General features: G+C 33.5%; 2 protein-coding genes across 2 annotated transcripts; one reads left to right on the plus strand and one right to left on the minus strand.

Annotated features, from left to right (window-relative positions):
- The first annotated feature begins 18 nt into the window (after window positions 1–18).
- LOC111001945 (succinate dehydrogenase cytochrome b560 subunit, mitochondrial-like) lies at window positions 19–921 on the plus strand. The gene is made up of 3 exons (XM_022272024.2): window positions 19–97; window positions 177–409; window positions 571–921. The coding sequence occupies exons 1-3, from the start codon at window positions 75–77 to the stop codon at window positions 855–857; spliced, it is 543 nt and encodes a 180-aa protein (XP_022127716.1). The 5' UTR covers window positions 19–74; the 3' UTR covers window positions 858–921.
- Window positions 871–24,506, minus strand: LOC111001948 (transferrin). Its single transcript, XM_045629348.1, has 15 exons — window positions 24,346–24,506; window positions 24,017–24,119; window positions 20,633–20,772; window positions 14,076–14,194; window positions 12,143–12,302; window positions 10,699–10,856; window positions 9,793–9,997; window positions 9,180–9,342; window positions 8,823–8,949; window positions 8,209–8,393; window positions 7,745–7,832; window positions 1,869–1,944; window positions 1,600–1,695; window positions 1,120–1,382; window positions 871–1,050 (listed from the first exon to the last, which is right to left on the minus strand). Exons 1-15 carry the CDS (start codon window positions 24,437–24,439, stop codon window positions 958–960), a joined length of 2,070 nt encoding a protein of 689 aa, XP_045485304.1. The 5' UTR covers window positions 24,440–24,506; the 3' UTR covers window positions 871–957.
- Between the last annotated feature and the right edge of the window lie 178 nt (window positions 24,507–24,684).

Here is a 24,684-nt window from a genome sequence, read left to right on the forward strand (position 1 = left end):
TCTGAATTATTTTCGAAAAATAATTGTTATTATAATTTGATAAAATCTAGTTGAATAATATATATTTGAGTAAAATGAATTTTTATTGCTGTGCCAGGTAAGTTTGTATCACAACATTATGTAATACATTATTTTTGTTTAATAAATTGAGGATCTTATGAAGAAATTTGTTGTAGATTAAGCAATAAATCACTTTTGGGGAGCGTGGCCAAGCTTCGACCTGCGTTAAGAACAGCGCAATATGCTTCGTCAGCGACAGTACCGAAAATATCATTCAAACCATATGAGCCACCGAAAGATGAGCATTTCGATGTGAAAAATGAACGACTAAACCGACCTATGTCTCCTCACCTCACGATTTATAAGCCCCAACTTACGAGTCTCCTTTCCGTCACACACAGAGCTGCAGGTTAGATTTATGTTAGAAACAGTAATGTTATTGTGATCTTGTAGTAATTTGGGTATACTTTAAATGACTGATGATGCTCTTATTACAAAGTTCATTAGTCTGTGTTGATTTTGTTTAAATTGATTTCTATTTCAAGTTAATAGTTAGATACATTATTTTAGGTATGCTGCTATCGGGATACATAACAGCGTTAGGTGTTGGTGCTTTAGTTCTGCCTAATGATGTTGCTCATTATGTGACAATGATTGAAGGCTTGAATTTGTCACCAGCAACTATTTTCCTTGCTAAGGCCTGTCTGGCTGCACCCTTGGGATACCACTTTGCTAATGGAATCAGGCATTTGTACTGGGACACAGCTAAAGGCTTAACAATTAAAGAGGTTTACTCGACTGGATATGCAATGTTAGCAGGTGCAGTAGCAATTAGCTTATTTTTAGCAGCATTGTAAGTAAATTAAGTAGACGTTTTTGAGTATTATTTATTTGTGTTGTAATAAATCATGGACAATTAAACATTGTATTAATTTTGACCTTTTTGTAGTTGCAAACTCATGCAACTCCACAATTGTTTAGAACATCATGGATTGTTTTGAATTTTTCAAAGTCCAACTTTTCAGTTGTAGCTAGACCTTTGGCAGCATTCTGAAAAGAAAAATTAATTTATTAGATCTTTCAATTTGCTTTGAATTTAATATGTGTAAAATTACTTACATTGAAAATTATGTTATTATTCTTCAAAAATTCTCCATAAATATTAAATAGATCAGATCTTTTATCAAGCAGTTGTGCCAGACTTAAAGGTGTATGAGCAATAGAGACATCTGATAGGAAGTCTTTAGCAGATAACCAAGTTCTAGACGGCTCCATTGCAATGTTACAAGTAGCAAAGCTACTAAGATCACCCCTGCCCCCAGCTTCCTTGTTAAGGCATAGTAGTTCATATTGAGATGCATCGAGGTTAGATAAGTCAGCACCTAAAAGAAAACATAAGTTAACAATTTTATGATGTCAAAGAATATTAAATTAAATTATTAAAGATTTTGTTTGAAGTCTCAAATCCTCAGGTTAATGAGTGTTTCATATAAAATAATTCAATGAAAATGATCAGACAAAGTAAAACAATAACATTTTTTTAAATAATAATTAAATATTAGATTTCTTCTACCCTACATATGAATTGTAATATCTTACTAGAAACAAATGCAACATCTCCCCTATCTTCTTTCAAGCACTTGACTGCATTGCCATCTCCTGAGCATTGTTTCTTCAGCTTTGATACATCATCACCTAAAAACGTTAGGTAATTAAACATATTTAAGGACATAAGTAATAAAAGGTATTAATATGTAGAAATATAGTATATTTTTGTAGAATTGTCAGGTTTTTAGGTAAGTAGTTTGCATAATATAGAAAATTGTTTAAAAGTAGATACATTTGTACAATGTTGTGATTTTTATTACCTCTAGGATTATTTTCTGCTTTGTCTACACCAGGCACACAGGACCCACCAAAGAAGCCACCAAAATTCTTGATACACTGTAATTGTATTATTTACCTATTATCAAACATCTATATATAGTTGTAACCAACACAAACCCAAACTCAACCCAAACTCATTCATTCATTCATTCATTCTATTTTTAATGGCGACTTCTGTGTCAATCACAATTCCGCCAATGTCACGTTCTAAGCATTATCACGGTGAGGATAGATTTGATGGATTGAATTAAATCTAAGCAGAGTTACCCAAAACAAAAATGACTTCACAGAAAAAAGACAACACACACAAAGCTTACTTCAATCATAGATATATACTAATATATACAAGAGGTTAACATAATACTACAAGTTATGGAGGGGAGAATCCTATAAGTTTAATTTATTAGCAGAAATAAATTTCCCTAACATTTTGACGATAGGACTGGATGGGAGGGAAAGAAGGGAGTTAAGGTTACATGGACGAGGGAAGTTTGGAGGTAGGTGGTCATATAACGAGTCATTAATTAGAGAACAGTTAAAAAATATATGATCTGTCGAGCCTTCGTCCATACCACACTCACAGAGAGAACTGTCTTTAATTTTAATTTTGGCTAAGTGAACGGGAGTACAAGCGTGCCCTATACGAAGACGGCAGATTAAAGATGTGACCTTTTTGCTTAAAAACTTATGTTTAAAAAACCACGGCGAAGAAGGGATTGAATATTGAATATTGGCATAGTGCTTGCCGGTTTTTTCTTTAGAAGATTGCCAATCAATAGTCCAGGATTTTAGAAGGTGGGAGTATGCAAGAGCTGTTAGGTCGTGGGCTGAGATGTTAGGGTGCTGACAAGACCCGCAGAAAATAGCACCTCTTGCACAAGAGTCAGCAGTTTCATTACCCGCTATACCACAATGACTAGGTATCCATATAAGTACAATTTGAATATCTTTTTTACTACACCTAAACAAAGCTTCTCTTATTTTTAAAATTGTAATATGTTTTTTTTTAGATCTAAATGGATTAGAAAGAATTGCCTGTAAGCAGCTGCGAGAATCGGAAAAAATTGTAACTTTATTCAGGTTATGGGACTCAGCGTACAAAACAGCCTCCAGAATTGCAAAAGCTTCACCTGAAAATACGGAGGTCAAAGGAGGAAGTTTATAGCTCAAAACTGTTTTGTATGAAGGGACCCATACAGCCGCACCGATGCACTCATTACTGGGAAACTTGGAGGCATCAGTATACATCGGCAACCATCCCTGCCAGTCTTTAGAAATTTTTTCTAGAAAAGAAATGGAAGCTTGGGGGGATTTTATATCAATTCCAAAGTTTAAAATTATTTTAGGATCAAAAATGAGGGATTCGTAACTATTTAAAAACAAGGGATTACTAGGGAAACTTTCAACGGGATTAGGAAGACGAGATAGTTTCTTAAAACTGAGTAATAGGCATGGAACATTACCTGTACTAGATGGCATCGTAAGAGAAGATAAGCGACGTAATTTGGACAAGATGGAGTGTGAAGAATATTGAAGGACTTTGATGAAGAATCGGTCACTTAAAAATTGTCTACGCAGATACAGGGGGGGGTCAGCACATTCTATTTGGAGAGCATTGATGGGTGAGGATTTCATAGCACCAAGGATGATGCGTAAAGATTTTGATTGAATTTTGGAAATTTTGTCAAGGGCTTGCTTGTTGCCAGGATCTAAAAGGAAGGTGCCATAATCAAAATGACTTCGTACTACAGCATTGTATAAAAGCTTTTGCGAGTAGGGATGTGCTCCCCATCTCACACCAGATAACGAACGAAGAACGTTAACACCCTTCTCACTTTTTTTAATGACATGGTTGAAATGGGGAACACCGTTTAATTTTGAGTCTAAAATAAGGCCTAAAAATTTTACATGCTTAGAGCAAGACACCGGGGACCCTTTAAATGAAATGTTACATTGAGGAACCCTGTATTTTCTAGTAAACGTGACTGCCGTACATTTGGACACAGAAATGGAAAGACCATGATCATCTAACCAATCACCCAAGTAATCCAGAGCCGAATTTATGCGTGATGATGCTTCTTCAATTGAATTTGATGAAAGGTATAAGGCTACATCGTCCGCGTATTGAAGGATCTGACAGAAGGAATTCACTACAAGCTCCAGATCATAGGTGTAAATATTATACAGGAGTGGACTCAACACAGAACCTTGAGGTAAGCCCCTCCATATAGATCTAGGAGACAGCTCGGTATTTTGGGATCTTATAATAACACAACGACACGAAATAGAATTGCAAATAAAACGTACTAACTTCTCAGGGATACTCAGCTGAAGCATTTTTTGCCTGAGCACTGGAACCAGCACGTGGTCATACGCAGATGCGATATCCAAGAAAACACCCACAAGGAACTGTTTCTTTTTAAAAGCAATCCGAATATCGGTGGTTATGACACTTAAACTATCCGTCGTACTCAAGCCCTTCCTGAAACCGAACTGGGATTTTGCGAGGATATTGTTATTTTCACAAAACCATTCTAAACGATTTTTAATCATATATTCCATAATTTTTAAGAGGGTGGAAGACAAAGCAATAGGTCTGTATGAAGAGAAATCTGATGGGTCCTTGCCAGGTTTAAGCAGAGGAATGACGATTTGTCGATTCCATGAGTCAGGAATAATTCCAAGATCGAAAAATATGTTGACTAAATCAAGATAGTATCTTTTCGTGCCTAACGAAGAATTTATGAGGAATGAGTAGGGGATTCCATCTACTCCAGGGGAAGAGTCAGAAAGACCATTTAATGATTTGTTGAGTTCTTCCAAGGAAAATTGACAATCCAGACTGTTTGAAGAGGGGATAAAAGAATTATACTTAAAAGGAAGACAATCATAAAAAGGGACTGAAGAAGGAGCCAATTTGTCGGCAAAGGAGGTAATCCAGCTGGAAGGATCATTGAAAGGGACATCGTAGGAATTGAGCGAACATCGGAATCTTCTGATCTGCCTCCAAACCACAGACGAAGGGGTACCAGGAGACATGCTCTCACAAAACTTATGCCACCCAAGACGTTTTTTTTTATTAAAAAGTCTACGAGCAGCTGCAGAGGCTTGTTGATAAATTAAAAAGTTTTCCAAGGTCATGCAGAGACTGTATGACCTTTCTGATGCTTTTCTTTTTTGAATCATCTCTGTGCATTCGGAATCCCACCAAGGAGGGGAAATTTTTCTATGTGTTGAAGGTTTAAGAGGAATATGTAAACAGGCAGATGAGTTAAGGGAATTGATAAAATCATTGTATGAAGATAGACAGTTTTCAGCAGAAACTGCGGGGAGCGCAGCTATTTTTGAGTCCATAGTGGATGAAAAGTCTGACCAATTGGCCTGGTTCAGATTAAATTTTAAGAGAGGAGAATGGCGAATAACACTCCTTAAATTGGATGGGAGATCAATGAAAATAGGGAAATGGTCACTTCCACATGTGCTCTCAAAAACCCGCCAGGATAGAAAAGGGAAGAGATCAGGAGAACAAAGTGATAAATCCACTGCGCTAGCGGGATTCTGAGATGGAAGACACCTTCTCGTAGGACACCCATTATTCAAGACACTTATGTTTATATCATCAAGTAAATCGAGTAGAAGGGACCCAAAAGAATCTGAGGAATGACAACCCCAAGCAACATGGTGGGCATTGAAATCACCCAACATGACAACAGGAGGAGGAACCGAAAGGATAATAGAACGTAAATCAGAAATGAGGTCAAAATGGGGATGGGGAATATAAACAGAAATAAATGAGATATTAAAAGCCCTCATAGCCACAGCATTAATACCATCACTATGAGGAAGGGATAATGAGTGGAAGGTGAGAGATCGACTGACCAAAAAGGCACAGCCAGCATAGCCATCATCCCTGTCATCTCGGAGACAACGATACCCAGAAACCCTAAAGCGGGAATCCGGCAATAACCAAGTCTCCGATATGGCTAGAATAGATGGAGAGAATTTGTTGATCAGAAAGGCTAATTCGGATTTTTTATTACGAATACTCTTACAATTCCACTGAATCACCAGATTCGCCATTTTTGGTAACAAATGAGTGGAGCAAGTTGATTTTTTGGGCAACGTGGGACGGTACGGGGATATCATCATACTTAGATAGCATGTTACAAATCAATGACCATAAGCAGTCAAGAAGATTTTCATTAGGGGAAACTTCATTGTTGATAAGGGAAGAGGGGCTTATGGCACAACCATTTGGTAAACATGAGGGAAAATTGGAAGTAATGGCCTCATGGGCCGCTTTATCATAAGATTTACCTGATGTTGGCCTAGAGCGAGAAGGGAGAAATATAGTTTTCCTGTATGATGTAGTCTGGGGGGATACTTGGGAAGGTATAATAATGGGCTGGGATAAACTGAATGAAGAGGACGGGGTAGCTTTTGCAGAATCTGCAAAAGATTTGCCACTGCTAGGTCTAAAGTGAGCTGATGCTTCCAGATAGGATATATTTTCCTGCGACATACAGTGTTTAATATTTCTTTGTCTATTATGCTCGGGGCATGCTTTGTTGGTTGCAAAGTGTGGGGCAGTACAAAATAAACATAATGATTTTGTTTCCGGGATATTACATTCATCGCCAGAATGGGCTAGAGTACAACGAAAACATCTAGGTTTCGACCGGCATTGTGACTTAACATGGCCAAATCTGCAACAGTTAAGACACTGGATTGTCGGAAGTTGGTAAGTATCTACGGGGAGGGAATTATGACAGGAGAATATTCTCTCCGGAAGATTTTGTCCTTGAAACGTCAAAACAACTGTTTGTGTTGGAGTCCATGTAATTTGACCATCGGAGATTGTCTTGCGATTTAGGCGTCTGGCCTTGAGGACTATACCAAAACCTTCGGGAATTTCAACAGTCTCAACAAATTCTTGCATCGACCAATCAGCTGGGACACCTCTCACAAGGCCCATACGGGAAACATTATAATTGGGAATAGTAACAGAATAATTGCTGGAAGGTACTATGGGACTAGATATAAAATTATTGGCATCTAAACCCGACTTAAACTCAACAGATATTCTGTTACGACCCACTTTCTTAACACCATCTCGAACAATGTTGGCTACTTTGTTTTTGACCAAGAAGTGACCAAACTTAATTGGGCGGATTGATGTACCAGCGGATGGGTCAGCTTCAGGGCAAGAAACATGTACTATAAAAGGACCCTTGTCATTGACAAGGTAAGTCTTGGGTGAGTCAGTTAATGATGGATGGGTATAAAACCCAGGGTTGACATCATCAGCAGATGACCGGCCTTCAATCAATGGTTTTTTAGAGGGTTCCATTAAAACTTCTTTGTCAGTGTCGAGTCTGCGTTTGACACCGGGATGGGAAAACATTGAGGGGGATGAATCCATTAACTCAACCGGAGAAGAGACCCTATCCGGAGGATCCGGAGGGTCTGGAGGATGTTTCTCCATTAAGGACTACTAAATATATAACAAGTTAAAGGGAAAAATTAAAAAATAAATAAAAATAACTTACGTTATTAGTTGATGTTATTAATTAACCACCACCAATTAGATAAGTCAGCTTAAACTACGATAAAAATAGAAAAAACTAAATAATTAAATCCGAAACACGTGTTAACACTTAAACCCGCAACGACGGAAAAAAACCCAAACTCTTAAGTAAAGGAAGAAGGTTACCATTTTTATTTGCAATGAAATATTTTTATGGATACTTTAAACTCATAATATTAAAATATTTTTTAATTTATTTAAAAATACATCAGGTATTTTTTTTCAAATACAACTTGCCTAAAGTTTTAATAATTTGTTATTAATACATACCTGATCAGAGGTGATGAGTCTTTTGTTGATTAAATAATATAGTGGAGCCTGCAGCCCACTGAAAGTGCTGAAGGAGTTGTGACATGAGCTGTAAAAAGGTAATTGAAGTGATAATAACTGTACCTGTAACAATGTGTTTACCTACCTATAACACCAAATAGTGGCAAGACTGGCCAAATTTATTTTCATGGCAACCCCCTAAGTATGGCAATATTGGTTGGTATTTTCAAGAGTAAGTGCCAAATTTTTAACTTATATATACGGTACGTCATATATTATGTATATAAATAATAATAAAATTAGTGATGGTTAAAGTGATAAGTTAAAGTTTATAAATGAAATATTTTTATTTTCATCCTAAATATTTAGTATGTATGTGTGTCTATGTTTAACTTTCATGGTTATTTTTTTAGTTTTGAGAAGATAGGTCTTAGATAAGGACTAGGAAAAAAATAATTTCTCACCGTTTTCCCCTCAAATCGTCAATTTTATTAAACACACTGTTTTTCTTTACAACCGCAACAGCATAATTCGGTATTTTGTTATCTCCATACACTTCGTGGAATACGGGATGAAGGTTGTATTTCTTTGAGGCAGACGCTACCCTCATTCCCTCGACGGAGACCAAATCTGATCCATTGTCTTGTACCTAAGGAAATAACTTATCTATAACTCTACGTGTATATCGCTGAAACCGAAATTGATGAATCTATTTTGATAAATACTTGCTTGGTTTTATAACTATTTATTATGAATTATAGGGGCTTATATTATTATGTCGGGTTTTATGTATCTTTTAAATTATTCATTTTCTTTTAAAAGTTCCTGATTTTATAAGCAAACCTCGAAGATTTATTTTTATTTAAATATATGAAGATACCTATGGTGTAAAACGGGAATCATACTAAAAATTTACTTATAAAAAAGAATCAAGAAATACTACCAAAAAGACCTACCCGGCCTTATCTCAAATAAGATATATTTACCAAGCAACCAGTTTCGAGATTTTTTTTATATACATATATAAAACAAACATGTGTAAATATGTAAGATAATACAAAAATGAATTATTACTTACACTTTTAAGACAGGCATCATCCGAGGCCTCTTGTACGCAATCCAACTTTGGTCTAATATCTCTACTGAAGGCAAACACTGACATTGCGCGGCATTTTGCTAACGCCACGTTTGATGTTACACATAACCTATAAAAGGGTTTAAAAACACTTAATTATACATGAAAAAAAATACAATTAAACACAGGCCAGGTTAAATATTATAACAACCATTGCATTGTTCGTTACCAATTATTTTAGTTAAATGAGAGACTAATTTCCAATGTGCTCATTCGTCCCTTTCTGCCATATTGAGTTTACGATGTGTTAAAAGAGAGAAACACATAAAAATAACTTGTCTACTCCTCATTTATACTTACCTCACAACTGGCTCAGGTGGTCCATGGCCACGTTCAATGACTTCAGTGTAGTTAGCCTTTTGCAAGTAGTCGGCTGGTTTGATTGGTATATTATCAGCGACGTGATGGATTTTATCAGAAAGACCCAGAACGTTCACAAACCAATCGGGCTTGGAGCTGGCACCTATGTAATATATTTTTATTTGAAAATAGCAGCTGGTAATAATTATTATTTTTGAATCCCATTTATATAATAGAATAGGCAGAATTTTGAGGAGACTGCTTTTTGGTATCGAGTAGTTTAAATTGTATGTTTAAATTTAAGGTCATAATCGATTACCTATTATACTTTTAAATTTATATTTTTATATATTTCACAAGAATATGCAAATATTTTTTGATTCTCAGTCCGTACAATAATGAATGAGAGATGGTTATATTTTCAAGGGACATTTTATCTCGTATTTGACAACGATCTTTATTAAAGTTAAATCTTTTTTATGCAATTAGGTATTTCGCTATGGAAATCCATACATTATACATTTATACAAGAAAAAAATAAATAGTTAAAATAATTAAATACAAGAAATAGTTTTTTACATAATCATATTCCGCTCTGACATAAACTACTTACCAGCGTCAGCCAACTGCTTTATCTTTTCCCTAAGTGGGGAGAGCTTGGCAAGGACGTCATTATGTCCTAATAGCCCTTGCCAAGGTCGAGCGGCCCAGGAACAAGCCTTCTCCCTAACCGGAACCTTAGACCCATCCACGCATAGATATGAGAACTCGTCAGGGTTCTCTGGTGATTGGCTGGCGGGTGTAGTGCCTACTGGCAACTGTCGAGATATGTTTGAATTACGTATTTATGAAGATGTCTAAACCGCAAAGTTTCTGAACTAAGACTTAATAGTGTTCATACGTTTATGTTACGTGAACAAGATGCGGCTTCAGATTTTCTTTCAATAGGAATAAAATAAATAAAAGTAATACACTGGCGCTACAATCTTTTAGGTCTGAGCCTCAGATATGTGTATTCCTTGCATTTGTCAATCTAATAGGCAAGTGCCTGACACGCAGTTGACTTTTTACCCAAAAGTCGGTATCCTCACGATATTATCCTTCACCTTACGAGCGAATGTTAAATGTGCAAATAGAAAGATTTCATTGGTGCACAGCCAGGGTTCGAACCCCGGGATGAGAACCCTTCTCTGAATAGGGATGCCGATCCTAACAATCCTATTTTTTTTCTGTGCTACGAATATGTAACAACTATATTATTGTGATTGATTTGCTTTTTCATTTTTTTATATTATATATGTATTTATTGGTAAAAACATTTCGATAGTTATTGAGTTTATTGCGTTTATACGCGTATCTAATTAGTAGTAAAACTCATCTACAGGAAAATAATCGGCGTAGTAAGAAATTTTAATTAAAATTTAAACTAATAAATTAAATAAGTAATATACCTATATATGTATATAGTTAGTTAACTCAGGTGAATTGTTAGGGATTTGAAACTTCAAAGATAACATACCCCGAAGAACTTCCGCACATATATGACCTTAGTGAACGCGACTTCTCCACCATTATGGGCGAGGCACCTTAAAGCTCCCTCATACCCGCTGTAGTTGTCCGGATAATCACATCGTTCGGGGTGTTCACACATTGCACACAATTGGCTATATTGACCCTCTGTAATTAATAAGGTTTTATAGAGATGGAATCTAATCAATATATATATGAAATTAATAAATCAATATATTACTCAATCTGCCCGGTTTTGTATTTATAAGCATTACAGTATTCTTTGTTGATATCTTTCACGCAGTAAAATTATAAATTTAAACACGTTAAAAACATAATTGTTAGTATGCGTTATCGTAAAGTTACAAGTATGTTGGAAAATATTGGGATTTGTTTGAAATCTCAAAATTTTTACGAAAAATATTCTTATAATTTTTTATTTAGTTTATTGTTTCATTGCACACGAGTACACCAAAACACACATGTAAGCTGTGCTTGTGATTGCTTATATGCGATCTCTTTGCCGAGTGTAAAAGAGGCTAGTGTAGCTAAATAAGAAGAGAAAAATGACTGAAATTTTGTCAGCAACAGCAATTCGTTCCGTCTTCTAAACTCATTGGAAGTATATATGCATATAACATTTTGAAATATGACTATGATATACACTAAATTATAGTGTATATCATAGTCATATTTCTAAATTTATGGAAGACAAGTAGTAAAACTTTCCTCCGGTTTAATCAATCATTGTGTCGAGTTGCGAAGTTTTTCGAGTATCCTCACTTTGATGTGAAAAATTTCTGAAAGTTCTTTATGAAGAGCAACTTGTTGCTATAACCTCATTTCTTTTTGAGTCTCATTTTCTTGATGACCCTTACCTGAACCTCGCTTATTATTAAACGTTTATGTTTAGTAAAAGGGTTTAGTTACGAATCTCATTTTTATAACGATGAAAACGATTTATTTACATTATTAATTAAACTAGTATCGTACCTTGTTTTAAACAAATTTATTGTTAAAATTACTCTATAATTAGCATGTAAGTAATAATGACACATTATAAAATAGATTTTTGACTAGACACTTCAAATTGATATAACTGCTTCGTTTTCATTTAAATATTACTAAAGTTTTAGGAATTCAAGATTCGGACTTTTGCATTAAAAATACAAAGTAAAAATGTTATCTTTACTTTGTTTTGACTTTTCTCTGTCTGTAACTACGTTCATTGAAAACTAAAATTAATAGGATGCTTTCACAAAAGCTTTTCGTAAAATATAATCTTTAGGTTTCTATACTGAATCCAAGGTTTGAATTTCTATACCTACTAAAATATTTAGACAATTCTTTTAGTAGAATTTTGGTTATACCTTACAAACTTAATAAATAATAAAGAGAACATTCTAGAAGATGTGACTCTATATAAATATAATAATAATCAATCCAGTACTCACTCCACGCAGCCGTTGTCTTTGGATCCGGTGACCAAGTACCAACGATACAAGATTTCTTGAAGAACGTCGATAGGGCGCGTAATTCATTCTCCTTAGGCGATATTGTCCGGTCAGTCATTTTTGGGAATATTTCCCGCTTCATTAGCATCGTTAGCGGAATCTAAAAAGGGTATAATTAAAATTTCCTTAACTAAACCGTTTATATAAAACTAGATATTAGATATTATATGTAAACGTGTCTCAAATGCGCCGTATGAGGCCGTAAACTACATATGGACAATCAATTCATGTCATGACAATCGCTGTAGACGATTTCGTTTCCTAATAATAATTAGGACATGTATGTATGTATGTATGACAATAAAATACTATGAGTGCCTTTGCTTATCTAACAGAATATAGTCTCAGTTGTGTTGTCATCGTTAATTGTTGCTCCCGCCCACACTTTGAAATCGATTTTACATTGAAGAAACGGATAGGTACATTGGTACAATTTTTTTTTTATTTTTATTGTACCGATGTAACTGTGTGCTGTTGGCAAGCCTTTTTCACAACAACAAAATAAAAAGTCTTAAGTTAAAGCATTGAAACCGAATGTACTCAATATAAACGTTTGCGAGACAGTATTTCTCCTGTATTACGTTCACGTATAAAAACCTTATTACTTTGCGGCATGTATCGAATATCAATCTCCAATAAATTATAATATTCCCTCCGCAAAAAGAATCCATTTCTGGAAACATGATTTTATTCTATGTTGAATGTCTTAAGGAGGCTTACGCGACGAGAATTGTAAAACTATTTTAGATTTAATATTCGTTGTTTTACTCTTGAAATAATTAATTAATTTTATTTAAATTAATTAATTATGGGTGTCATACTTTGAGCTAAGTCTCGAATTACTAATTAAATTAATAACAAGTGTTTGTCAAAAGTTTTATACGGAATTGTGCTTGTTCGGATCATGCAGCATGCGTCTGAATTGGACGAAGTTACTTTTGGGGAACTTAATTAAGCTATCGTTTGAATATTGTTATCGATCTGGTTTTGACGACTTGCTGAAAACTGTTTCGCCGGGAATGTAAAGGCTATTCGGATTATACTTGTAAGTTGACAGCTCGTGTAGCAAAGGCCTATAGAAATCTTCTAAATCAATCTTTATATTTAATATTGGATGGAATCTGGGTCGCTACTCTCGTTTCATTTGCAAATTTTTATTGAATTTATTGGCGATGTTTTATTTATTGATATAAAAACATTTATAATAAATATCGCTATGCCTTGACTTTGTTCTTGTCGCACAGTTTTAATTATATCTCCATTCCATGGTATCTACTTTCGCTTTGTTTATTTAGAGTCCAAATTAAGATCCTAACTTCTCGATAATTCACAAATAATTTTAATATCAAACAGTAAAGTGAATTGAAATGTTTCAAATGTCTTTCATATTAATTTTATTTTAGCTTATGTTAGTTCTAACTAACCTAATAATAGACACTAAGGGCCTGTTAAAATCAAAATGTCAAAATGTCCGGATAAGTTACAAATAAGCTATTTAATACATATTGGTAGGATAAACACTATTGTTGCGTTTCACGACTGTTAGGTAGAACATCGAAATTTCTTCGGAACTTTTATCTTCCGAATAATTTATGTGTTACATTTGGTACTTTATCCATACATTGTGAAACGGACCCTAAAACTAGCAAATATGTGTGTGACTTGACGATACACATTATACAAGCCAAACAAATTTTACGTCTATTGTTTTTTTTGAGTTCGCGTTTGTGTATTTAATGCAATCAAAACTCGCACCTATAACATTAATACAGGAAAAGAGATTGTTGATATTTTGTCGTCAGACCAGTTTCTGAATTATTAAACAGCTTCAATTATTCGTTGGCAAGGAATTAATTCTAACTATAATACTTACTTTGTATCCGACGTTTCTGTTAACTCCCGTGTGACAAGACTTCAGACCCTTGAGTTGATCTAAGTTATTTATGTTCAGGTCTTTGTGAACAACTATTACCGCCTCGTACCGAAATTCCGCTGCAAATAAACAATTGCTTTTTATAAGGCGCTACATTTCTAGTCGCGACGTCGGTATTTGGTATATTCGCCGCAATGAAGAACAATCTAACATGAATCGGCCAATTCATAAAATGCCCGGGTCATGTTGTTGGAACAATTCGATAAAGAACGAAATAGGTTGCGATGGTAATATCTTAATAGGCGCAATTTTGTTTATTTAATATAAGTTCCCAGTTGTGTTAACTGATTATTTGCTGGACGCACTAGCTAGTTAGTGTTGTGTTTTAAGCCCGGTCAACGAAGTATATAGTCGTACATGCTCAAATCGCTCTAATATTACCCGATTCCACATGACATGGAAGATAAGATAGTCTATTAGACGAATACTTCTCTTAAACTCTAGTATAGATCTTAGTTCGATTCTTAAGACTCGTCCAATATTCATATGTATCGAATTTTCATATATAATCTGTTATCTAACGCCTTTGAGTATATATAAATATCCATAATTATTTTCAATAACTTTTTCGATTTTCCGTATTATTCATGCGTGAATAAACGAATTCATAATGAGATTTAAGAAGAAAACAAATTAACGGTCTTTATTTGTGAATTCCGAGGGTAAACACGAATTTAATCAAATAATGAAAGCGGTTTTCTAAAGCCAACTACTGAGCTTGCGTTTCGTTAATTATCTGGCATTGTGCAAAGAAACAGTCTTTTGTCCTCGGAGACCCAACAATATGCTTTCGTTTAATTACGCCACTTCCGCGCTATTTAATAATTTAATTACAGTATATCCATTAGTGTACTATTTTGGGAGAGACGTTAAGCTCCCACAAGCATAGTAGGAGATTTTAGGGCATTACAATGGATTATTCTGAAGTACTAGATTACGTTAGCACATTAATACAGCAGGAAATGTTGGACAATTTAAGTTTTTATCTCGCTTCAAATTAAAATTGAGGGTAGTAAGAGTCAAAACTTAACTAAGTATGGGCCCATTTAAGTATTACGTAAGCAGATTTACTGTAGTTAAACCCCCCCAGCTCTGAAAAATAATACTACATAAACGTATTAATTTCTTGTGTGAAGATGCATTTCGTTTTCATGAAAAGGCAATATGTGTAAAAAGTAAATAATTGCTATTGACGTAATCACCAAATAAGAAAATCAAATCTCTTCCAGTCATTCCAAAAATTAAATTAGATAAGGTAATCAAGGAGTGCAAAGTACATAAGACATAATAACAACTTATTAAGACAAAACGAATGGAATAAAACATGTAAATCAGGACAATATAAAAAAGGGTCATTCAACACATGAATCACGCTAATTTTCGATCAGTTTCACATCGATTCAGGACTAAAGTTAGGGATTTGATGTGTACAGTAGATTCAAAGGAATATCTATCATATACCGCTAAGTGCCGACTAAATATTACCCAAAAAAACTAAGTAAGACTTGATACATGCAAATAGTGACGAAACTATAACTGTTTCGGGTTAGTAATATGAAAGTAACAGACGTAGAAATTTACTCAATAATTTATGGGATGATACTTCTATGTATATATCCATATAATATATATATGGATCAGGTATGGCATGTCTTAACTATCGTAGATACCTAGTGCAAGGTTTTTTCATTTTCTTATATACTCGTATTATCCAATTTTCATATATTTCAGGGGTTTTATTCTCAACCTTTATGACGTCCATTTTTCCAGAAACGTCCTGATTTATGTCGGGTCTAAGGTTGTTTGGGTTAGCTTTGTGGGGCTATAGCGATTTCCCAGGCATTTTTATGAAACATACGAGTTATTTGGGGACGATATTTGAATAATTCAAGGTGTTGAAAGAATTCATATATAATACATATATCAAACAATCAAAAGTGATGATGTTTTCTGCTGTAGAGTTTATTTAGTCGCACTTCAAATATACCGGCTAGTAGAATGCCTCAAATTTCAAAGGATTAAAGCGCTAAGAGAACATGTGTACATGCATACTGAATAGCGTTTACTGAATGCTGGCTGAACTCCGAATGCAACAATCTTGTGTCAGCGCTATTCACTCGATATCAGCATTCAGTGAGTGTCAAGTGTGTTTACATAGAGCTGAATTGAAATTTTCCCCTTTGTGAACCAAATGTGCTCTGATTGCATAGGTGTTTTTTAAGCGCTACTCTCGTTTCATTTCTCGTAATGTTGCATAATTATTTGAAGCTGGATGATAGATATGAATGGTGTTGCTATGAAAGCTTTTACATATTAATTTTATCGATTTCAAGAAGATTCTCGCAAACTATAATACAATGATACGGGAGTGTGTTATGTGCTCTTGCCCATAAGATAATAAAATACCGCCGCCAATGGTCACTTTAAATTCCAAAAAGTTTGTGAGTGCGTTGCCGGCCTTTTAATTTATTCGGCTCGGAAATGGTATCGTGGGCGATTGGTTTCACGCAGTGATGGTGCGCGGCAAAAACTACATTACAAACGCTCATTTGTGGAGGAACGGACGTCAAGGTGATACGGGTGGGATTTCGTATCCTGCCTCGATGTCCGATGATTCTGAATTCCCTTAAAATCAAAAATAAAAAAAAAACCCTTAGAAGAATTAGATTCTTGTGCCGCTTAGATTATACTCTCATGCCTGAAACCTGGATAACTGAAACGCATACAACAATTCTGCTAGCAATTGCCTGTGATAAATAAATAAATCTGTATTTCGATTTTGTCGTTGAATACGCTCAAATATTCGGCTTGTTACCAAAATTTAACCAAAACATTTGCGTATTTCGCCTGTTATGTTCAACAATTCTGTATCGCAAATTCCGTAAATAGTTTTACGATGATAAAGCTAACATTATTCGCGTACTCTATTTCAGCTACTTGGAAAAGTGGAGTGAAATATTTCCATCAATATTATTGGATCTAGCGATCAGAAATATTTGAATTGGATACGGTCCCGATGAGAATTTGAGAGCAATCTAAATAAATAGGAATTGTAAATGGCGCAGAAACGTTGAAGCGATTCGAGAAATAGCTAGTTGTAAGAATGTTTTAACATTAATCAAAATTGCTTTTGGATGTAAACTGTAGACTATTTTATTCGACTTACAATTTATTCTTTTCTAGTGTTATGATTCTAAAGATTAGTTGATTAAATTTATTTTTTAAATCCACTAGTGCTAAAACGAATAAGACATCTTTTTGTTATGTAAGCTCCCATAGTACTGTAGTACATCGAACATGTTTGCCTAAGCCGGTGTTCATGAAGTTTTTGGAATAATTTGGTTGAGAAGTGTGTAGTTCGCGGCTGCGAAACTAACAACACGCATTCTTTAATGTATGTACTTCTTTACATACAAATATTAACATTACCTTATCGTACCTAGTTTTTAAGACACTAAAGAAAGATAGAAAAAGCTTTGTACACATATAAGTCAAGAACTTTAATACGTTTGATATTATACAAAGTTATTATATTAAATTAATTAAATATTGAAGATATTTAGTTACATAAAAACTGTATGGTGACAAAATATTGAAATAAAATCATTATGTTCAATTAGTGGTTAAGTCCTGGAACCAGTTCATGTCATGGGGCGGGGGGTCATGCCTCTCCTTTTGACATGACATAACACTTACATATTATATTTAAACCATTGTTCTACAAATACAATTTTACAATACAATAAGGATCTTTTCTGTTTCAGCAAAGGACATGTCGAGAAGATTTGGTTTAAGATGTTAGTGTATGTATAAAGTTTGGTAACAAATATGAGAGTCATTCGGAAGTTAGTAAAGCATAAATGACATGAAAAGCGCCTGTACGAAACACGTGCCTGAAAATTCTGTCACGGCGTTTCTGAATTTCACTTTATGTTCGGGTTTACGATCCGTTGTCAGAGTAATAAAAATTTAATCCCAGCTTAGAAATATCCGCAAAGGAAATTAAAATTTTATGTCTGTTTCTGATAAGGTAAAGTTATTTGAATATTTAATCTTAAATTCGGACAAGCCTTTCATAGCAAATTTCGATTAAATATCGCAGAAATAATTTTCTTATTATGTTTAATAATAGTAAAATTTTTACTAACTACTAACTGACGTGATACTGATCTTGAATGAAATGATCATGATTCATGTGCACTTTTTACTTTTTATTTTTCATGTATCCTGGATCAGTTTATTTTTTTTGTTCCTGTTAAGTTTTTTTCTTCTTATAATATATGTAATATGTATTTTTGCCTACCTTATGTAATTTAATACATTTTTTCGTGGTTGCCTGAAAGAAATTGCTCGAAATCGATAAGGCCGCCAGTTGCCCTTCCTTTTAATTTAATTATGTTCAATTTTTATACTGTAATGTGATGAAGTGTTGATAAATAAATAAAAAATTAAATAGACATTTATATTGGAGAGTTTTCAGTGCCACAATTTTAAGTAGAAGATTTCCGTTTCTATGGTGATTTAAAAAGTGAAATTTATCTCTACACCTAATTACAAACAATTGATTCCAGGTTCACGTATCATTTAATTAATATTCCTTTATCGTTCTATGAAATCTGTTTTGAGCTGCGATGAAACGCGTCGAGGGTTTTAGTAGGCTGATTATTTTTTAAAAGGTGAAACAATGCCTTGGTTCTCCTACACGTGCAGATGGACCATTGAACCGTAAAATCTCTATCAAGCTTAAATGTCTCTTACGCAATTAATAGCTTTGGTCTCCGTCCTATTAAATTAATTCCGATCTATTAGTCAAACGGGTTCTATCCCACGTGCATAGATTGGTTACGAAACATATGAAAGTTGGGACAGAGTGAATATTCATGTTCATATTAATTAACGTTCATCTTTTTGTCCCTTGTTTGTTGTTTTGCTAATTGCGTATTGTTTTTAGTTTATTTAACATTAATTTATTTATGTTTTAAATACTCTTTTTAAACACCTGTGTCTGCACTGAGACTATTAAGTCTAAACTAATTAACGAATAAGGATAATTAACATAAAAAAGTGTACAATAACACTATTCACAGTTTCTATTAATGTGTTCTATTTTTTCACTAGCCCCTATTTAGTTTGAGACTACGACTTCGAATTGTCGTCGTAATCTTCGCACTAGGCCCATAGTCTCAAGAAGTAGAATAGCCTCGACATTCATATTAATTGTTCGTATTCTATTGTTTTTATTATTGTGGCAACGTCCTTTTCTTTTAAATTTTGGCACTCTTGAATAACAATTGCAATTTTTTCTCAATAATGCTTGATAGTATCGTTAATTTTGGTAAATGCAAATAGTCATGCACACACTAAGCTTACTTGGTAATATGTATGACGTCATAAAACAAAAGTAGGTATATATAGAATTGATAAATAGAACTCCTCAGCCAGGCTACACCCTGAAAATAGCTGGCCTCGGGTACACCTATAGCTATATTATGTTTCATGGATTAAAATACGCTATTTATCAGTCCCGTAGCGCTTACAGTATAAATCGGACTACAGTATAAACTGCACCGATTTGTCTATGTGGGAATGATAAATTGTGTTCATTCGTTGCACGTCATTTTAAAAAACAAAAACAAAAGAGAATCAATTTTATGAGTTTAAGCTTAGTCTTAGAAAAATGTATACACCCCAGTTTTTTTATACAATAAGGACCAACTCTACGAGCCTTCTGCCTTCTTGATGTTGTCGTCCATGGTCACACACTGGCAGAATGCTTATGTACGGGCTCTTAAGAATTTGTAAGAGTTGCATACATAACAATTACCATACTCTTAAAGAACCCTAGGTCGAATTTGTGCGGAAATATTTCAGTGGATGACATATGTGATGTCAGTCAATAACGTTCAGGTAAATAGCTAAATAGAAGTCGTAGTCGTCGTAGTATATTTCTGGAGATTACATTTCTTCTTAAAAAGAACTTTAAATTATGAAGGAATCACTCCATTCACATAAAACACTGCACCAAAGGGCATTGTATTTATTTTGAGAAACATTTGAAAGATCAGTGATTAATTAGTATGTTTATCGAGGGATGCCGATTTATAATTACTTAAATACGATTCAGAAGCAATTTAACACGCATCTTGAAAAGCTATTTTATCATATTATTAATATTAATCGTATTTAAATATAAAGATTGTTTAGTTTAGTTACTACACATTTTGATTCTGCAAATATTCTTTTGCGGTTTAAAAATCTTGTCATAATATTTTTATATTCGAACATTAAATAATTGAGATGAGATTACGAGCCTGAATAGGAAGGCTTTGTACTTTAAAAAATGTATTTTACTAATTGAGGCTTTTTGTGTTGGAACACAGCAGTTGTTTTATATATATTGAGTTCTGATGTATTGCCTATATGAAGAGTTATTTATTTAATTTTTAGTCTTTTTACTATACTAATATTACATAATAATATATTTTAAGCATATTTACCGTCTGGCTCCTCATCCGTCCTGTACTCTTGGAACACGACGAAATCCTGGTTAGGGATTTTGGAGGCTACGTACATGTCCTCGGGATCGACGGGTACCAAATCAGCCTGCCGTTGTTGTACATAGCTCAAACATTCCACTCTACAAACAAAATATTCACGAAACATTACAATATAGAAGTTATATGTTTGTTATTCCGTGGCGATGAAACCCTATAGTCCATATCATTTACCATTTTCTTTTATAGACAAGAAGGTCTGTTGCGTGACAGTTGTAGATTTGGGTCTTAATATCAACCCGAATTTAATTGATATGTATCTTTGTTCACTCTTTTCAAAAGTGACCTGTAAGCCAAGGGATTCTAAAGAAACACATGTAAACATTTACAGAGAACACACTACACTATTTATTTATTATAGCCAGTATTTTAAAAACCTCTACTATTGAAAGCGAAAATACAGGGGGTTACAGGGTTTCCCAATTTTAAAATATCTATACTTAGGTGTTCATATCGGCAAATGGATGGGCACATTAAGCCTCCCCTGCCTCATATACGTAGCATTACATGACATGACAGGAAATTGAAAACGTGTATTGGTAAGCGGTATTGACTATCGTTTACAAGATTGATAGTCTTATTGTATATAATTTATTTCTTTATAATATAACAGCGGAATTGGCAAATGAATCCCCACCCGTGTAGCTGGGTTTGAGTGAATTTTGGAACTATTTCGCCTTAAACGTTACTACATAGATTATAATTACAGTTGAAAAGTATTTTTTAGTAAATCTGTAATTAAAATTAATGATCAAATCACACGAACTTGGAATGCCCTGGGGAGCGTATCGGATAGTACAGTTTTATATAGTAAATAATTTTTCAACTAGTTTTATGTATGAATATGTTTTGGTTTAGGCGATTTGAGACATTCTAAGAACCGTTACTCTGATAATTTCTTAATTGATAAATAATTATGTATCCTCGAACTCAAACATGTATTTTGTATCGGCAGTAGGTATTCAAGAATATAAGAATTTATTATTAAGCTTTCCAGTGATAAATTTTGATAATGCATACATAGCTAGCTTTGAAATAATAACACTATTAACATCACAAAAATTATCACGTAAATAGGCGTGGCCTGGCCATCCCTAACAGATCTAAACGTAATACAGAACATAAAACTAAACTAAACTACTTAATATAAAGATACATGAACAGGGTAACAAACGATTGGTAAAAATAACAAATGTATATTTATTTAGACTAAAACACATGTGACAATCAAGACTCTGACCATCTATCTATATATTAAACTATTGTATATATATTATTTCTCTCAATTATTGCGTAGTAATCCTTGGGAAAGCATCTCGAAGAAAATATCTAATTCACGTAGATTAACACTCGTAAGTCTCTAAGGACAGATAGAGCGATAGAGTGAGATTTATATCTCCTTCAAGAGAAACATAAGCTCAGTTTATTGGATCTTGAGCACGCTCGTACAAAGTGAATGGGGTTATATAAAGCAGGTTGGCATCCTCCATTGCGTCTGCTTTAGAATTTTAGAGGTATAGATTACTTCAGCAATTGATATAGATAGTATTGAGAATATTAAACAATTTAAAATATTAATGGTGTTTCATTTATTTACCCTGCCTTTGCATCTTTTATTTTTTTTAATTTAGTATAATTTCCGCTTTATTCTCATGAAAGTCACAATTGTCTTAAACATATTGTGATTATTATTTTTATAACTAATACTGTGCGATATATAAGAGTTAGCGAAAAATAGATGTTGTTGACAAAATTTTATATATGAAAAGTTTGTTAGGGTAGGAATTAATATCAATAACGTTCTTGTTTTAAGAAAATTCGTCATATAATTTTAATATCGCTGCAAGCGTTCGTGTTCTCAGTGGAATCATAAAATAAATCTTCATAGTGATACAGAACAGAAGTCGTAAAATTCAACTGTATTTGATGTAACGAAAATTCTTTTAAGTTTAAAGTAGTATTCTTTGTAGTTTTCTTTTGATATTTTTAGTTTTTATTAAATATATTTTTTGCTAAAATCTAATAACTTATTAGTGAAATATAATAAAAAAACCTGTGATTAGAAAAAATAGTATAAATTTTAAAATATTCGCAGCATAGTGGTTTAAAAAAAATTGTATTTGTTTAAAAACTACTTTGCTGCGAAAGGACATCCCAATCGTGATGGACATCTGAATCGAATAGAAAAAGAGATAAGAATGCTGATAATATCATGGACCATTGCATAATTTTCCAAAATTACATCATTTTCAAATTAGCTTCAACCTTCAGCTTTCACATGGATTACCTACGACCTGGATTACGTGTATTTTGCGACCTCTTCGACAATACATTATTATTATATTATTTCAGTCAATTTACAAAAACCATCTAGTTGTTACGACTCAAAACAAACATTTCTTCGGGTTTGAATTTTTGCGTTCATACAGGCAAATGCGGCTGGGGGATATTTTAATTTTATAATATGTTTAATTTAAAATGCTATTATTATTGTCACAAGTAGATATTTATTCGGTAATATGCAAAATGTGCTATGTACTTTGTATCGAAATATCATAATAATTTTTATTAATTAATCTGGCGCGTTGATAAAATGAACGTAGCAGTAACCTCCCGAGTATAAAGATCAATCGTCATAATTTGTACAAAATTGCTTTGAGGCAATTGTACCCTTCCGTTTTATTAATCTCATGAGAGAATTTTATCAATGCCGTGTCTGTTATCTCTGGTTATCTTTTGTTTATATTTCTCTTTATATTTGCCATTATATCATAGGTATATGTTAACATATCCCTAGGTCACTGACCTCTATATAAGAGAATTCCTAATTGGAACGAATCGAAATCCTTTGTATATTAGCTTAGTTATAGCTGGAAATACATTCATTGTCAAATAAACCGTGCTGCTAGAATAATAAAAACCATGTCTCGATTAAAATTCCTCGTGTTCTTTGTATTTTCCTGTTAATGTTAAACAACATTGTACGTCACGCGATAATAATAAAAAGTATTTTTAAATCGTATGTCATGTATAATTCGTAGTCTTAATTATTAAGTTAACAATTGACTATATTATTTCGGCGTTATGCTTATAAGTGATTTTGATAAATATAATATGGCATTTATGTCGTAAGGCTATACAAGTCTAAATTAACACTAGAAAGTGGGAATTATGTCTGGACGACCGAAACAGTGTCAACGAAAAAGGAAGGTTTGTTAATGGGTTAAAGGTTAAAGGATGAAAAATTTAATTGTTGATTATTTAAAAAAATGGTACGTATATAATACCATCCTCTAAAATTAAAAGGACAAAAATTAAAATTCTTACCTATCTCTTGCAGGAACACATTCTAGTACAGCTTTGCTTTTCGTAGGTATCTCCAACATCTCCTCGCATGATTTTAAATGTTGCGCTGGCACACATATTTTATCTAAAAATCAAATTCACAACACATTTATTACGAAATTTAATTTATATTCAAACAAAAATAAAATTTTCATCAAAAATATCGCCAATCGTAGAAATGCTTGCAAAAGGTTCGTCTATTTAATGAAAATAGAACGATTATAAACCACAGATTGTAACATAAATTTAATAAAATATTCCATTTTTAAATTGTCCAAGCTTAATAATGCAAAAAAACTTAAATTACATACATGCCGATTTACTGTTGACATTTTGAGAGGTCAAGGCAAATATAAATAAAACACTCGTAATGTATTTCAAAGTCATGGTCAAGCAGTCGACCATGCGCGCAAATAAAGACGACTGGACGTAGCTTCGTCTGGTTCTTTTATATATTCACGATAATATGTCCTATCGTCGTTATTCTTATTTATGCACACAGTATCATCTTAATTATAAATAATGGAAACGATTTAGTTATCATATGTTTTATTACTATCTCACGGGAAATGTTTATATATGTAATTAAAAGAAAATTCATAATAAACTGAATTTATCACTTGAGTTACTGTAACTTAATCATGACACTT

Source organism: Pieris rapae, chromosome 9 (assembly GCF_905147795.1).
Source record: "Pieris rapae chromosome 9, ilPieRapa1.1, whole genome shotgun sequence".
In the NCBI taxonomy this organism is placed as follows: Eukaryota; Metazoa; Arthropoda; class Insecta; order Lepidoptera; family Pieridae; genus Pieris; species Pieris rapae.

Bases quoted from the DNA above. Each gene is read 5' to 3' on its own strand.
- LOC111001945 (XM_022272024.2), top strand. From the start codon at position 75: ATGAATTTTTATTGCTGTGCCAG. The intron at 98-176 runs GTAAGTTTGTAT...AATTTGTTGTAG, and splicing joins AATTTTTATTGCTGTGCCAG to ATTAAGCAATAAATCACTTT. The intron at 410-570 runs GTTAGATTTATG...ACATTATTTTAG, and splicing joins CGTCACACACAGAGCTGCAG to GTATGCTGCTATCGGGATAC.
- LOC111001948 (XM_045629348.1), bottom strand. From the start codon at position 24,439: ATGGTCGACTGCTTGACCATGACTTTGAAATACATTACGAGTGTTTTA. The intron at 20,773-24,016 runs GTAAGAATTTTA...TTTTGTTTGTAG, and splicing joins TGTGTTCCTGCAAGAGATAG to AGTGGAATGTTTGAGCTATG. The intron at 8,950-9,179 runs GTAAGTATAAAT...ACCCTTTTATAG, and splicing joins CCACCTGAGCCAGTTGTGAG to GTTATGTGTAACATCAAACG.